At 41.1% G+C, this 15,979-nt stretch overlaps 1 protein-coding gene across 1 annotated transcript in view; it reads right to left on the bottom strand.

Annotated features, from left to right (window-relative positions):
• Nucleotides 1-375: 375 nt before the first annotated feature.
• ASXL2 (ASXL transcriptional regulator 2) overlaps nt 376-15,979 on the bottom strand; it is a 131,684-nt gene continuing 116,080 nt past the window's right edge. The window contains 3 exon segments of the mRNA XM_040622979.1: nt 376-11,188; nt 11,190-11,347; nt 15,212-15,929. Coding sequence (XP_040478913.1) covers nt 8,887-11,188; nt 11,190-11,347; nt 15,212-15,929 — 3,178 coding nt within the window. The 3' untranslated portion in view covers nt 376-8,886.

Raw genomic sequence — 15,979 nt, forward strand, 5'->3', positions numbered from 1 at the left:
CCTTTTCTCATTGACTGGTCTCGGTGCCCTTATCAAGAATCACTTGATCATATATGTGACGGTTTACTTTTGGACTCTCTACTTTACTTCATTGGTCTGTATGTCTGTCTTCATGCCATTACCACACTTCTTTGATTACTGTGGCTTTGTAGTATAGATTTGTTATTCCTGAAATGCACAACACATTCTTTTTGGCTCTTGTTCAGTTCTTTAACCCCCTTTGAGTGTTGTCTAGAGACTGGCACTTTCTGTAGTACCCAAATTTACCCAGGACCCAGGGATAATTGTGCAATTGGATGCAAGAAAAGGAGCAACAAACAGGTAGGTCATTCAACATGGTATCTGGTTTCTTTGGAAAAGAGAAGGCAGGGTCTATTAGAGTAAAACTGTATGCCTTTATTCAACTTAAATGAGTCATTAAGAGAAAATACAATTTGCCCATGTGCAGAAACATTATACATTCAATTCTGAGGAAAGGTAGTTTTATACAACCAGTACAAGGAACAGTCTAAAAGTGAGAGGAATAAAGACAATAGTGAGAGGGAGCTAAAAGGCAGTTTTATCTGTCAAAGTGCTAAGGCCTGTATGCACAAAGATTTTAAAGTGAACAAGACCAGTATAAGGTCATTTCTTCCATTCTGATTTCTCTTGGTGCTGGTGAAGGTTTTAAGGTGTGATGCAATGAGTCACAGGATTAAGTGGGTTTTTAAAAAATAGGTCATAGCACTTATGGCTAAGAGAAAGGTTTTTAATTTCTAGAGTTTCATTAGTCATGTACTTGAGATCTTCCATGGATTCTATGAATTTTGTGAATTTAATAAGAGCTTCCCCTTCAAACAGTAGTTTATTATCAAAGAACAAATTATCAGGTCCTTCCCAGCCCAGAGTCTATCTCCTTATGCAACAAAGGGGAAACCAAAAATGAGACTCTGCAAGAGTTTCATTAATTTAAAGTTTGTGTTAAGTGATTATATCTAGGGTCAGTTGGGGTCACAACCCATGTCTTCAAATTGCTATTGCCTAAAAACCTAAAATGAGAATTGCTGATTTAGGGCCAAAATCAAACTCTGTCATTTTTTCAAGCTCTAGGTATCTGAAAACATCAGACATTGGTTTTTAGAAAGAAAGTAAAAAAGTAAAACCTTTTGTACCACACTTTCCATAGAAAGGAAATAGGCTGTGTGTAAAATAATAGTTCTGAAGTATCTTCAAATATTTTGGTAACATTTAATGCATTGCTTTCTTTTTAGATTAATCTGAATTTTAAATACTTAAGAAGAGGATCCATGATTAAATAAAATTAAGTGTTGACTCAAGTTGGCTTAATAGTGTTTATGACCAACATCGGCATTATTTAATAGACACAGGTGCACAACCCTAAATCCTGATCAGCAGCTAGATAATTCAAAAGTTGCCGCTAGATAATTCAACAGGAAACCATCACTTAGCCCATAAAATGTCTCAAATCAAATTCCATGTTCTAATCATGGCAATTTAACATTATGTGAACCCAAAACCTGAAAAAAAAATTTCATAAAAGAGTAAGTTAAGAATAATTGAAAGTTTAAACCTATTTTAAATCCAATCTTGGTTTACCTTTCTTCTCCCCTAGGCATTCTCAGGGTTTTGCAGTCAAGATGGACATCAGTAGGTTTTTTTATTTCCCTTTGGCCTCTTTTGAGTTTGAAGAGCCAGGAACACTGAACTGGAAGTTATCTTCAGGAGAACCATCCGGTCATAGCCCGTCTCCATAGCCTGGTATGGAGGCTCTCCCTTCCAGGCCCAGTCCCTCCTTCCTGTTATGAGGAAGTCTTTCTAGGGATGCCCTTTATCGGTTAAGACTGAAAGCTCCATGGAGGTATAGAGATTCCTTAGTTTATACACTCTCGATAAAAGAAACCCATCTTCTGTTTAAGGTCACCAAGTATTAGGAAAATGTAGGATACCCACCCTCCTACTTCCTGGACAAAGCTGAGACATTTCACAGTGGAATACACCAAATACTTCTTCGACTGAAAGGTGAGTACGGCTATTTTGGCAGGCGGAATTTGAGCTGCAAATCCAACAATCCAAGTTAATGATAAATTGTAAGGAAAATTCAAGAATAAGCACTAACAAAATACAATGATTTATCTTTTTAAAACTTTTTTTTTAACCAGAAATTCTCAAAGTAAGAATTGGGAATTTAGGCCACTAAAAAGGACTAGGGTCCTGCTGAAGTTTCTTGTAATTCAAATTGTACAAGAGAGATGGGGGTGAGGGGAACCAATTCTACAGTATTAGAATAAAAACTTTAGAACACTAATTTTATCCATTATGGAGAAAAAACAGGGATGCAACATCTCTTTAACAATATAAAATAAAGGGATATATTTCCTTCTCACCAGACCAGAAGATAAAAATCAAGGTTTAGTTTCTATTCCCTTTAGCTTCCTTTGGGTTTGAACATCAGTGACAGACAGGCTTGATTATACCTAACAGTTATTAGAAAGGGTTAGTTAAGATTATAGCATCTTTCCAGATGCACTGACCAGAATTAATTGAAAGGGATTCTCTCTTCTCTTCAACTGTGATGTCGCTAAGGAATTTCTTGAAGTTTCTATGAAGAATTCTACATCTTCCAATGATTATTTTCAGAAAAGGTACATTTTACAAACATGGCTCTTCACTTCCACATTGTTATTTCACCTACGAGCAATGCCTTTCCTTCCTTGCTTCATGTTTTGCCACTGTTTCACCCAGTGCCTCAAATGCTTCCCTTCCATAACTCATCTACACTTAAATTTCCATCATGTCTTAGAAAATAAGTGGCATACAGTACTCCTTGGGCCCTGAACTAGACACATGCTGTATGGCTACTACTACGTTAGGAAGACCGTTTGCAATCTACATGGCTGCTTTTGTTTACCCTTGCAGAACCCAAACCGTAGTACAGTGCTTACTTAGCACATAGTAAGTGCTCCGAGAAATATGTGAATTAGTGAATAACATGATTTGTACACAAAACCAGCTAGAAACATTATGCAAAATCTTATTTCTTAAGACCACTTGTGGTCAAGTAGCACGAAAAGCATGGAACACAGGTTTCTGGACTGTGATGTAAATAAAGGACAGCTGGGGATTCAAGTTGAAGTTGTGTTCTAGTATATTGCTCCTTCTCATTCAACTGCAGATCAACTAGCCACTTCGGCCCCTACGTCATTAATCTGAATATGAATTTCACTTCCGGTGAGGTAAGAGGCTCATTTAAGTACTTACAAATATGTACTAGGAACGGTGGGCGGGTGGTTCTGGAAATGGCCATAATAGGCTGGTTTACACACATTTAAATATTTCACTTTCACTCCTGTTATATATGGGAATTATAAGGATGCAGACATTCCCTGAGACATAAGAAATTTCCTTTAGAAAAAGCATATTTTCAACAAAGATTTAGAACGCTGTTCTCTTAGACTGGTAAACGATCTTCAATGTCTTTGCGCAAGCCTGATTTTTGAAATTTCAAATTTTTGAAAAATAACAAGGCGATCTTTTAAAAAGCATTCCTTGTATCCTTATTAATTTCCAAAATATGCTATTTTTATCAGTGAAAATAGTCACAACTGAGCAATTATGGGGAGAACTAGGGAACGAGAATAAAAAGTTTCATGGGTCACAAAGATACATTCGTGAAGTTCTGACCTTATTTTTTATTTCATCAATGAATCTATAAATCATTCATTTTTAAAGAATGGGCTAGATACCTTTATTTCCAAAGACCATCTAGGTAACATTTTGCTCCTTCAATCATATCCTAAAACCAAGTATTTGCAACCACAAAATTCTCTTGAACAGCAGGATTCCAGGCTATCTGTAGGTATGGGACTACAGGCGATTAAGCTCTCCCAAATATATGGCTCAGTCCTCATTTGCATAAATGCTCTTCCTGACACTAGGGAGATCAAAACGCAAGTTCCCCTAGCTCTTCTAGCTCTCCAATCAGGAAGGACCTAAAGCTGGTTAGGAAACTTCCTCTCAGATCAATCAGAAAGGATACAGAACTGGTTAGGAAACTCACTTCTCAGAGAAGAAGTGGGAAACAGAAAACAAGTTTTCGATTATCTTCATGAGATTATTTCTTCACATACTCCTACTGCCTGGAAGGTGGTGGCAGTGAATGTTTGCTAATGAATTATTAACCACTGTTGAGAAATAAAAACCTATTTTTACCCCTGAGATATTTTCTTACCATTCTTTGTTTTAGAAGCAAACAGTGGGCACGTTAAAAAAAAAAGAATGCACCATGTGTTTGGGTTTGCCTGTTTTTAACATTCCCAGTAACATCCCGTGGTTAAGAGACAGACCAGTTCGAGGGTGAAAACAGAGACAGACAGATTAGGCAAGTTTAATATTTTTACTAGAGTTCTGAAAGAAATATGCTACCCTGATTTATCACCAAATTCCTCATTTTACTCTTCTATACAATCTGTAGTAATCTTCCAATGATAATATAAGGCAACAGCTGAGGGCCCTTACCCGCACCACTCTCAGATGTATGTCAGACCTCAAGACTCACCAAAAACTCCAAGGGTTTTATTTTCACTTTAATTATCTTTTACTTAATAATAAAATGAAAAATAAGAATATATGAATACATACAATCTATATACATATATTTATTGCAAATACTTAAAATTCTTATGTAAAATGATTTTTCTATATTTGTGAAAAAATATGACTTTTTAAATGGTGTTGACACCAACTTCTCTGTACATACCCTCAATTCCAATGTTAACAATTCCTTTAAAAAGGCAAAAGACACAAAAGTTTGCATTTACCAAACCAGTCTGTACAAACCTTATAAGCCAGAAGGAAAAAAAATAGCTTGTGGTAAATAAGTCGATCTTCTTTTAAAATAAAAAATAAACTCCAAAACTATTCCCCTTATTGCATTTTTCGGAAATAATCTGAGTGTCTTTAGAGTAACTTCCTTTGTAATAATTTGTGCCTTAACAGTGAGGTCCTACATTAAACATACCATATATGAGAAATTCAAAGTCTTCCACTGTCACTTTTTACATAGATATTAAAATATATATTACTTAAAATATATTACTGGAAAGCTATTTTTAAAATTGATCTTTAATAGTTGTATCAAATGTAAAGCATTAAAAAAAATAAAGTAACCAAGAATCTATGAAGCTCTTACTTCAACTTTAGGAAATGTTTTACCTATTGTTCCCATTCAATAGGTACGTAGGTATTGAAACATGGTAGGAAAGATCCCTGCCTATCATCATGTTTCTCAGAGTCTCTTTGGACTATTCTATAAATTGAGCTGAAAACTACCGTTGGCCAAGTTTTTTACTTAGCACGTTGTTATAATGCAATGGGGACTTTTCCCTCCTTGCTATGAAGTGAAACCTCTAGGTCACAGAGAAAACCCTGGCACTGCTCACTGACAGTGAGTTCTGGAAATAAATAGTGGTGTGATGGCCGGAGAAGACCCCCTCCATTATAAGGAATCATTTCACCCAAGAGTTCTTTAATGGCTCTAAGGTGGAGAAAGGCAATAATAAGCAATTAGGATGGTAACTGTCAAGTTATCAGTATGTATGAATTTACACCTTCACCGGGAAGGCAATGAAGTCTTCCTTTGGCTATTTAAATCTGAGATAATTCCTAAAACACCTACATATGGGTGTCTTCCCAGCCCATGCAAGTATGCTTCCTCTTCTTCAAGAAAAATGTCCCACTTGCCAGATCTTATTCTTAGAAATGTTACATGGGATACCACAGATAGTTTCAGTATCTTGAGCACAGGGGTTAAGGAATAGTAGGGCGAAAAACCCCAGGTTGCTTAATAGGATGGAGAATTTTTATTGAATTTTTTTTTAAGATTCAGGGAGCCTTCTCTACTAGACAACTCAGAACAGTCATTAAGACTGAGATGACGGATTTATTGTTAATGCTATCTCCCCAAGGCGACCTACAATGGAAGGTACCTCAAGGCTTGAGAAGCATACCCTGGAGGCATAAGCATCAGGCATAATACCTGACTAGTCACTGGAAATAGTGCAACTAAATACCATTTAAAAAAAAAAAAAAAAGCTTAGCATTTATTAGCAACCTTTCAGATTGAACTGAAAGGTAAAGCAACTCCGAAAACCTAAGATAAAAACTGCTTTAAAGGTACCGGAGTACCATGCTCTCAATAATATATTTTTCTTGTTCCTACTGCTTCATTTTCAAAAGGGCCAGCTTGTAACATGTTTGGATTGTTGCTGTGGTCTGTCAGTTAGGCTCTTAAATGACTTTCTACCTGAAACCACTGTTGTGAAACAAACTGACAAACGGACTGTATTCAGTTGACTATCAATCCGAGACAACCTACTCTCTCATTTTGTCAAGACTGAGGAAGTGTATCCAGTTGACAAATCCTGTTATAGGGACATTCATTCATACATGCAGATATTTTATTAGCTGAGTATTATTTGTTAAGAGAAGCTGGGGAATAAGAATGCTTAGGACCTATCTGCAAGAGCCTGGTCAACAAGAGGCACGATACGGTTTGCTCTCCCAATGGACTTGAAAATCCCTGATCCCTCCCCTCCCCTCCCCTCCTGGTTAGTCTGTCCAACCTCAGATCATGGGAACCACGGAGGACTGACTTTCTACAACAAGAAAGGTGCAAAGAAGAAAGTTCACTTTGATCAATCCAAATTGGTAATCAGTGTTTAGCATGGGGTCTGTTCTATTACTCAGGCACTTCCAGCACACAGACCAGCTCTCAGTCCTGGCACTGACGTGAGGAGTGAAGAAGCTGAGCATGGAGAGTTTTAACCAGCAACAGGTCCTTTTAGCCCCTGCCCTTGGATCACCCCAGAGTACTGAAAGTTTGTGGAACCGAACCATGTTTGTTTCTTACTGGATCTTGGCTGGAGAACTTACTCCTTATCCCTGGATCCTTGTAGCCTTTGTATTTTTAAGCTATGTATGTGCTGGAAGAAAAAGGAGAGTTAGCAGGACATCCTATTGCCTTGGCTGAACTAGAACACAGATATTAATCCTAAATTCACCTTGAGCCACAAAAAATAACAGAGGCAAAAACTGGAAACAGTGAAGTAGTAAGTTTCTTATGGGGTTCAAAAGTATTAAAAGCATGTATAATGCAGAGGAAGAAAGGGTAACAGAATGGGGAAGAGCAAAGAGTATTACTGTCTACTTTCTCCTAATCTGGAATGTGACTTAGTAAGTTTATACTGTTCTGCATATGGTAAATATCACATCCTGAATACTAAGTACAATTACAAGTGTACTAGGTTGCAGTAATATTTTTACTTTACACACTTGAAATCAGGAAACTTAAAATCAATATGCAAATGATGCACATTGACAATACCCGATTCTTTAATACCAAATTCTGGTAAACTGTAGATTTATTTTAATGTTCTTTAACCATGACCTAAATGTATGTACTCATAAACTCTTCAGTCACTAGCGACAAGATTTAAAAAACAATAACGAAGGAAAGAAAGAATCAACAGAAACAAGCAACAAAACTCTGGAGCTAGTTTCTCTTCCTTTCTAGATGTTCCCTTAGTCATTTACTGAAGCCTCTTTATATTAAGAGATTTCCAGTGCATAGACAGCAGTAATCCAAAACAGAGGACATATTTTCTGAAACAGGAGAAGTGTCTAACTTTTACTGTGTGTGTGTGTGTGTGTGCGCGCGCATGTTGTGTTCAAAGTAACATCTAATAAGATTACTCCATACTCCTCAGATGCCTGGGGGGTCAAAACAGGCTTAGAGGAACGGGCAAGTGTGGCAACAAGGAGCTTTCCTTCCTGCACAACAGCGGACTACAGAACATAAGGGAACAGGGTTGGGCAAGAAAAGGAAAAGAGGCTACCTTGTTTCTAGTGTTAAAATCGTTTTCCAAAGTTCTTTATGTTAGGTTTAACAGTTTCTGCACTTTACTCCCTTGCCCAACAAAACACATAGTTCAAATCGCCCCATCACTAATATTTTTTGTTACTGCTCTACGAGCATTTCACACCTGTTTGTAAGCTCCCATGACTGACGAAGTACTCGGATGTTACTGCCAGAACTGCTGCCCCACACAGGCTCCGCTAACGGCAGGGGCCCAGGGCGGCACACCCTTCATGGGCCACATTCACGGTCTCAGGGCAGGGTAGGGGGACTTGACGGCAGGGGGCCACAAATCGCAAGCAGAGAGCTTGGCAACAGTACTGGTTTGTGGAAGCCAAGAACCAGGTCAAGAGCTTTCAGAGTCTGAATTACTACCTGTGAAATGAATATGGTATCAAAAATTTGAATATAAGAAGGTTCTGTCTAAGGTAAAGCGACTGAGTAAACCCTGAATCCAAATCCTGCAAGGCCGACTAATCTACGTAAAGCCTGCAGTCAGACCGTCATGACATAATCAGCTTGAATGGTCATTTCTCCAGACCATTCCTTCATTCCTTCCTTTTCCTGGCCTCTTAGGAAAGGAGAAGAGAGACAGCTTCCTTTAACCATGCATGGCATTAAACTTTCCTCAGAGTCACGTGAAGTGGAACATAAATCTGAATTCAAATACATCATTACCTAAACACTTGGGAAAACAATGTTAAAACAAAATGTGACATATTTACATGATTTTGTAAGTGCAAACTTGTCACAAATTCACAAAGTCTTGCTTGACCTAGACTTACTATACAAGGTGCTCTTCCTCTAAAATGTAAGATCTGTACTCTGTATTCCTGATTAAGTAACATTTGTCTCTTAAGACAACTGAAACCTACTTATTAAATATTTCTGTGATTCCAAAAGGATGCAAAAAACACATCTCATCAACCCTTCCCTCCCTGCCTCCTTTACAGTGTGTTGTCTTTCTAGTCTCGTTACCGAACGACAAGGCAGGAGACACAAAGTTTCGAGGGGCCAATGCAATCATCGTGGCAGAATGCTCCACACCCCTTGCACATGATCATGGCTTTCAATCGGCAGTAACATTTCGAAGGTGTGTCCTCTATGCTGTTCTCTTCAGGGAAGGCCTGAACAGGAATGGTCTGGCCATGGCTGCTGGGATTCATCGCTTGGCTAGCAGGGATAGTAGTGACAGTCACCGAAAAGGACATGACATCGCCTACATTGCTAGCCACCTGGCTACAGTCAGGCATCCCCGGGACAGCAGAGTTATGGTCCATGTCGGACGAGGTGGAGACATTGATCATGCCCCGGTAGCTTGGCCCGATCTGGGTGGGGCTTCCATACAGCTTCGGGGTTTGCAGTGGTGGCAGGAGGAGAGGCTGATGGGTGGGACTGTCTGCAGTCAAGGGAAGAGCAGTAGAATTGAAAAGCTCAGGGCTGCTACGCATCGCCTTGCCTCTCACTGCATGAGCCACTTGTTTCTGTGCGGCCTGAATAAAATCTCTGGCTAGGGTCTTCTCATCCAATGTTTGGCCTCTCGGGAACAGGTAATTCTCCTTGCTTAAAGCGGTTTGCTCGTGCACTAGTGTCTCCGCCTTCACATTCTTTTTTGTTGAACAATCATTGGTGGATAGGGTTTCTCTACTGTGGGGTCCCGAACTTGCTTCACACTTGCCAGGACCCTGGGCAGCCTGGGGCTCTTCCTTCACCATGACGGATTCTTGCTCATCACCGGTGCTCTCCTCATCGGTATCTTCTTCTTTGCCGCTGCTACTGTCTCCTGTTGCATTTTTACAGTCTGTATATCCCATTTTCAAGGCCTCTGTGGGGCTACTTAGACACAAACGGTCTTCAGGGTTTATAGAATGGGTCCTCCTAAAGCTTTCTGAACCCCGGCCGTAGGTGGAAATGTTAAGTAAGTAGTGACCTGCCATTGCAGGCTTCGATGTCCTTCTGCCAGCAAAACCCAGCATGAACCGCTGGCTTGTGGAGATGTCTTCTAACTGGAAACCTGAGTGAGTGAAGTTGAACTGGGAGGGCTGCACAAATGGGAGAACGTTCTGCCTCCGAACCCTCTGGATGAGAGTCTGAAGGATCTGGTCTTGGGTGGCTTTACTTAGCCCTTCCTGGTACTGGTGTGTGTCCATGTTAGAGTCCCTCAGTTCCTTACCTGAAAAGAGCTGAAGGGGTCTTGGAACCTGGGGGAGCTGCTTACTTTGCAAGGCTTTACCCAGCTGCTGCAGAGCTGGGTGGGACTGCCTCTCACTGACTTCCTCTCTGCCGCTGTTCTCTGCGGCGCCGGTGCCTGTGAGCACTCCTACCCCCAGCTCCTCTTTCGTAGTCAGTGGAACAGTTTTCATTTCAACTTTGGTGAGAGGTTTAGGCAGAATTTGCTCCATGGGAACATCTTTGCCCTGAAGCAGCTGAGTGACCAAAGGATTATTCGCAGGGATACTAGAGCTTGGCCTTGACATGGGTCCATTCAAATTTGAAGACGTTCCTGGAGTTTTAAGGCTAGAAGCTACTGGCAAAGTGCTCAAGGATGGAGCTGATCCCGTAGGTGCTACAGTTACACTGACCTGGGGCACAGGAAGCTTTTCTAAAGTGGCTGTTGTCAATAAAGATGTTAAAGGAGAGGGAGTCAGAGCCGCTGAAGTAGTAGCAGTTGTCTCTGCTGAGGCTGAAGGGTCTGGCATATTCTTACTAGAACCTGCTCTGGGTTCAACTGCGCCATTAGCTGCAAAACGGACAGGTGAGGCACCTGAGATGAGAGCAGCATCTGTCAGAGTAGAAGGCGCTTTCTCCTGTCTGCAGGTCCCGGGACCTTGTGCGTAGGTGAGAGAAGCCACTGCGGCTGCTGCCCTGGAGGGATTCAGTTGTTCGTTAGTCAGCTTCCCTACAGCTGGTGGGGGTGCGTTAGTGTGGGCTGGTGATGGGACACTTGTGCGTGCTCCGCTGCTGGCAGATGTGGGAGGCACTGAGGGGGTCTGCTGTAGTTGTGCTCCAGAGACACTATGAGGCTGTGCCTGGTCTGGGGTCTTGGTCTCAGACTGGGGCTGAGTCTCTGGACCACAGGGTAAAAGCTCTCTCGTACCTCCCCTGCTTCCAGTTCCTGCCAATTCCAGTGTGGGGTCCTTTCCAGGTTCGCTGCCTGTGTCTGAGCCTGGACTCCCTCCTCGAGCCGTTTTCCTGTCACCACCCTCTCCTGGACCTTGTCCACCCCCGGGGCCAGGTCCTGGAATGGTCCCTCCAACTGAGGCGGCAGCAGCGGCGGGCTGCCCTCTGTGCTTTGACCAGCTGGGCTTTTGCTTTGATGTCTGCAAGAGTTCTGGCTCCTGTTCTGTTAGGACTAGTGATGGAGACTGGAAAACGAGCCCTGGGAGAGACCTGCGATGTAGGAAAAGGCATGGGGGAGATTCTGGAGACCGGGATCTGAAAGGAGGAGGGAGGAAAAAAAAAACCCAGAGCTTAGTTTTCATAGACAAGAAAAACAGAACTTCCTGAACACTCGAATGTTTGCAGGAGGGTAACCACTGCACACCAGTGACACAAATGGGAGGTCCGTGGCCGAGAGACCAGACAGTGGAGACAGCAACATGACTCTGTCTCCAAGGTCCTTCCACCTCCTGCCAAAGCCTCTCCTCCCCCGACACCCTCTCCACCCCACATCGCCAGGCCTCGTTTCTCAACACAGCTCCCTCTTAATGGCATCACTACTCGCGACTGCTTATTACTTAAGATTGCAGGGTATTTGCTCTCTCGAATTTGTGTGTGTGAGAGAGAAAGCATACCATTGTCTTTTTCTTCTTAGCTCTCCTTCCAAGCTCTGAAGAGAATTCTTGCTCTCTTCTGCTCTACGCATATACACACATGCACACTTAAGCACACAGGCTGAATTATCTCAGTGACAGAGGCTTCTAGATAGCACTGGAAGGCAGACAGTGTGTGGTTCACAGAGGCGCCCCACTCCGTCCAGCCACACGAGGGGATATATACATAATGTATATAATGTTCACCATAGTTATTTTCATCCCTGATGCCTTTACACTTACTTGGGGAGCTGTTTAAAAATATATGTGCTCTGGGTCCTATCCCAAAATTGACAAATTAGAACCCTAGGGAAAATACGCTTTTCTGAAACACTTCCTGGGAAACTCTGATACATCACCAAGTTTGAAAACACTGATTTTCATAGCATAAAATACCATATCTGAAAGGAATCTGACTCCTGTTTGAAACAATACTTTGGAAGCTATCAGAGTTTAACTAGAATGCATCAAAGTCTGGACCCTTCTAGTAGTTGCCAGACTTTAAAGGAGCAAATGAACTGTTACAGACGTTCTAGGTCATTTAATTAAAAAAAAGAAAAATTAAGTCACAGGGCTCTAAGAAAATGCATGTCATCTTCCTAGAACTCCTTAAATTAAGAATAATAAAGTCACTAAAAATTTTTCATTATTTGCAATATCCATTTCTCAAAAGGTCAGTAGTCCTGAGAAACAGATTCTCTGTTATTCAGAAGTCAAAGCTGTGGGATCGTGTCATAGCCGTCACACGTCTCACATCAGATGTACCTAATCTGTCTCTTAACACTGAATCCCTTTTACATCTAACTGCACAGTATTTCAGAAGCTACCAATAGAGGGAAAGAAGCAATTGTTGCCGCTTGGTAATATCTTCTAGAAGAGACCACTAGGAAGGGGAGAAAATAGATAAAACCAGAAAATTAAATCCAAGAAAGTAAAAGTACAGCTGTTTAGGTGAACTGTATGTAGGGACAAACAACCTTACGTAAGAATAATCTGGAGAATAATAACATACCTAGCACAATAAATAATACCTATTGCACTGACTGAAAATCACTACTAACATGTTGATTAAATTCATTAAAAATGGTTCAAATAAAAAGTTTTTATATGTAAAAATAGTAAGTTTCAGTTATTTATGTAAATAGCTCCATTACCTGTTTATGTGGAATAAATGAGATGTTACACTTTCCAAGCACTAAGGGCTCAATGTTGTCTGGGCACTGGTTTAACACCAAGAAGCCTTACCCTCGTAGAGCAAGGTAGATTCTTTTCTTTTTAAATGTATACTGAATAGATGGGTGCCTGGGTGGCTCAGCTGGTTAAGCTTCTGCCTTCAACTCAGGTCATAATCACAAGAGTCCTGGAATTGAGTCCTGCATGGGGCTCCCTGCCCAGTGGGGAGTCTGCTTCTCCCTCTCTCCCACACCCCCAGCCCCGCCCCCATTCCCATTTGTGCTCTCTCTCGCTCTCTCTCTCAAATAAAATCTTAAAAAAAATAAACTAAAATAAATGTATACCAAATAGGAAACACAGTTTTCCATCCTCTCTCCTTCTCCATACATATTCTTACAGATGTCCATGTTGTAAAATGTATATACACACATAAAACATTTGTAATAAAATTAATATTTTATTTTTCTACTTAAGTTTTGGTTAAAAGATTTTGCTCTCTTGTAAGTTACATTACATTTTGTCTAAGAAAGTGGGATCTGAGATACGGCCTAAGGTAAGAGTTATTAAAACAACTTCTGGTAGGAAGTATTCTGCAGGGGGTGGAGGGGGATGAGGTAGAAGAAAGCAAAAGAAAGAGAAAAAATTAAATAACAGTAACATGGTCATGGTGGACTTAAGTTTTCAGTGTGGAGCCTCTCTGGATTAGAGAAAGCAGACCAAGTAGGACGTAATTCAGCCTCTATACAGATGAGGAAACAGAATGAAGAATCTCACCCAGTATTATATGAAGTAAAACCTAAACTCTAACTCAGTTCTCAGGTCTGCATAGAAGTTCTGACTGACATTCATTACAGAGAGGTTTCTAGTACTTTCATAACAGTAAAAGTGGGGGGAAAAAAAAAGAATAGTGAAGTGATTTTCATAAAAAATCACAATCTCTGACAAAGCACGCAAGGTATGTTAATGGTAGAAAAGTGGCAAACATTTTTTAAAAGGGGAGATTCCTAAGTGCACAAATCTTAAAATTAAGAAGGAATGAGGATGTCATACGATTAGTAATAAGAAACAAAATGAGAGAGAAGTACATAGTAAATGAAATGGGTCAAGTACTAGCAACTGAATGTTTCTAAGGGATATTTCCCAATGGAACTAATTTTGGTTCACCTAAGTTAAATAAAAAAGGGGGGGAGGGGCGCCTGGGTGGCACAGCGTTAGCGTCTGCCTTCAGCTCAGGGCGTGATCCCGGCGTTATGGGATTGAGCCCCACATCAGGCTCTTCCGTCATGAGCCTGCTTCTTCCTCTCCCACTCCCCCTGCTTGTGTTCCCTCTCTCTCTGGCTGTCTGTATCTCTGTCGGATAAATAAATAAAATCTTAAAAAAATAAAAAATAAAAAAAATAAAAAAGGGGGGGGGAGAGTTTTCTATGTGGCTTCTTTTACTATTTATATCCTAACATGAATGAATAATATCCAGTGCCTGGGCTTATAGTAGTATTAATAAATACCATTAGTAAAAATTTATTAACACATATTATCTATTTATTAAATGAATAAATGAACTGCAAACTGATATTAAGCCCAAGCCCAAGTATTGGTAAACCTTTAGATCAGAAGTAAAATGTGTTTGGGTTTTAAAGGGCTCACTCCTCGTTAGATGCACTCTTTATATGCTAAGATAAGGGGACCGCTTTATGAATGTGCAAGATCTGATCAGCAGCGATACAACGCTAACATGAAAGTGAACGACACAGCCTAAGCAGTAGAGCTCAGCAAGGCGGTCCCACCTTACTAATGTCCCTCAAGTACCCGGCAGTGACTCATGGCAGCCACACAGGTCTCCTTTAAAAAGATGGAACTAAAGGTAGTCCTAGAGCCACAGATCATCAAATCAGTTACGGCAGTAAGGAAAAGGCCGAGGTACACACGAGTATCATGGCTCTTGCCACAAAGAGCTCTTGATCACATCAATGGCTTCCTTCTGTTTATTTCTTATTTTGTCGCATGAGACAGAATAGTTTGCACACCTATCTTAAGATGCAAAAGGAGCCAGCAGGGAGGGTGGGTGGAGGCGGTCTACATTGGATGCCCAGGTACCTTACTTTACTCAAGCACTGAGAAAGACCTGCAGGAATGCAGTTCTAAAAGCCTGTTTATTAATAATTTTGCTCATGTAAGAACACAGTTACATGCTTATCAAATATATACAACTGCTTCTGCATTAAGAAATACCACAAGTAACTTGAAATTTAATAAGTAAGACCAGAAACTTCGTGTTCAGACATTCTTTTTTTTTCAATTCTTCCCACTCTCTTACCTTGAGAGGTGGTACTTTTCGCACCTGGATCCTGTCCCCTCTACTGAGAAAGGGCTGTGGCGAGACTTGAAATGGCTGCTGGTGCTGGCGATTCTCCGTGACACGTGGCCTTTTCTCCCAGCTGACAGGGGACTCTTCTTGGATGAGACAAGATTTCCTTTTGAGGCTCTCTGGGCTGTGATCAACCATAGCTGATGGAGGTTCTTTCGCAGTGGTCTCCTGTGGACCCATTTCTGCTATGGGCTTCATTATTGGCTTTTCCACCCCAGGACTCTTGGGTTTGTTTGGGGACGTCACTAAAGCTTCTTGGCCTTCATCTTTGTTATAATTAGAAACTGTAGTGAGATGATTCTCTTTCTCAGACTCCTGTTCAGCGGAGGCAACTGGCTTCTGCTCCAAGAGCACGTCATCCTTTGGGCACTTGATGGGAAGAATGCTGCTAAGCTCCTGTGTATTGCTTGCTGAGGGAAGTAGGGGCTCTGTGGATTTGGGGTTTGGCTGCACCGTATCTTGGCTTTCATGCTCTTCTTTTCTTACTGGGGACGGCATTTGCACCACTTCTTCTTTAGACCCTAACTGGGGAATTACTGGGACTATACTGACAGGTGAGGCCTCTGAAGGAAGCATGGATTTTGGTTGCTCAGCTGGGGTTTTCTTTACTTTGAGATCACTGGGCGAGGCTGTCAATTTCTTTGAATCCTCAAGGCTCAGGCCAGAACTAAAAGGTAGAAGAAAAAAAATATTCTAGTTGAGAAATGGCCTTATGTC

This window comes from Ursus maritimus, unplaced genomic scaffold (assembly GCF_017311325.1).
Source record: "Ursus maritimus isolate PB19 unplaced genomic scaffold, ASM1731132v1 scaffold_6, whole genome shotgun sequence".
Classification (NCBI taxonomy): domain Eukaryota; kingdom Metazoa; phylum Chordata; class Mammalia; order Carnivora; family Ursidae; genus Ursus; species Ursus maritimus.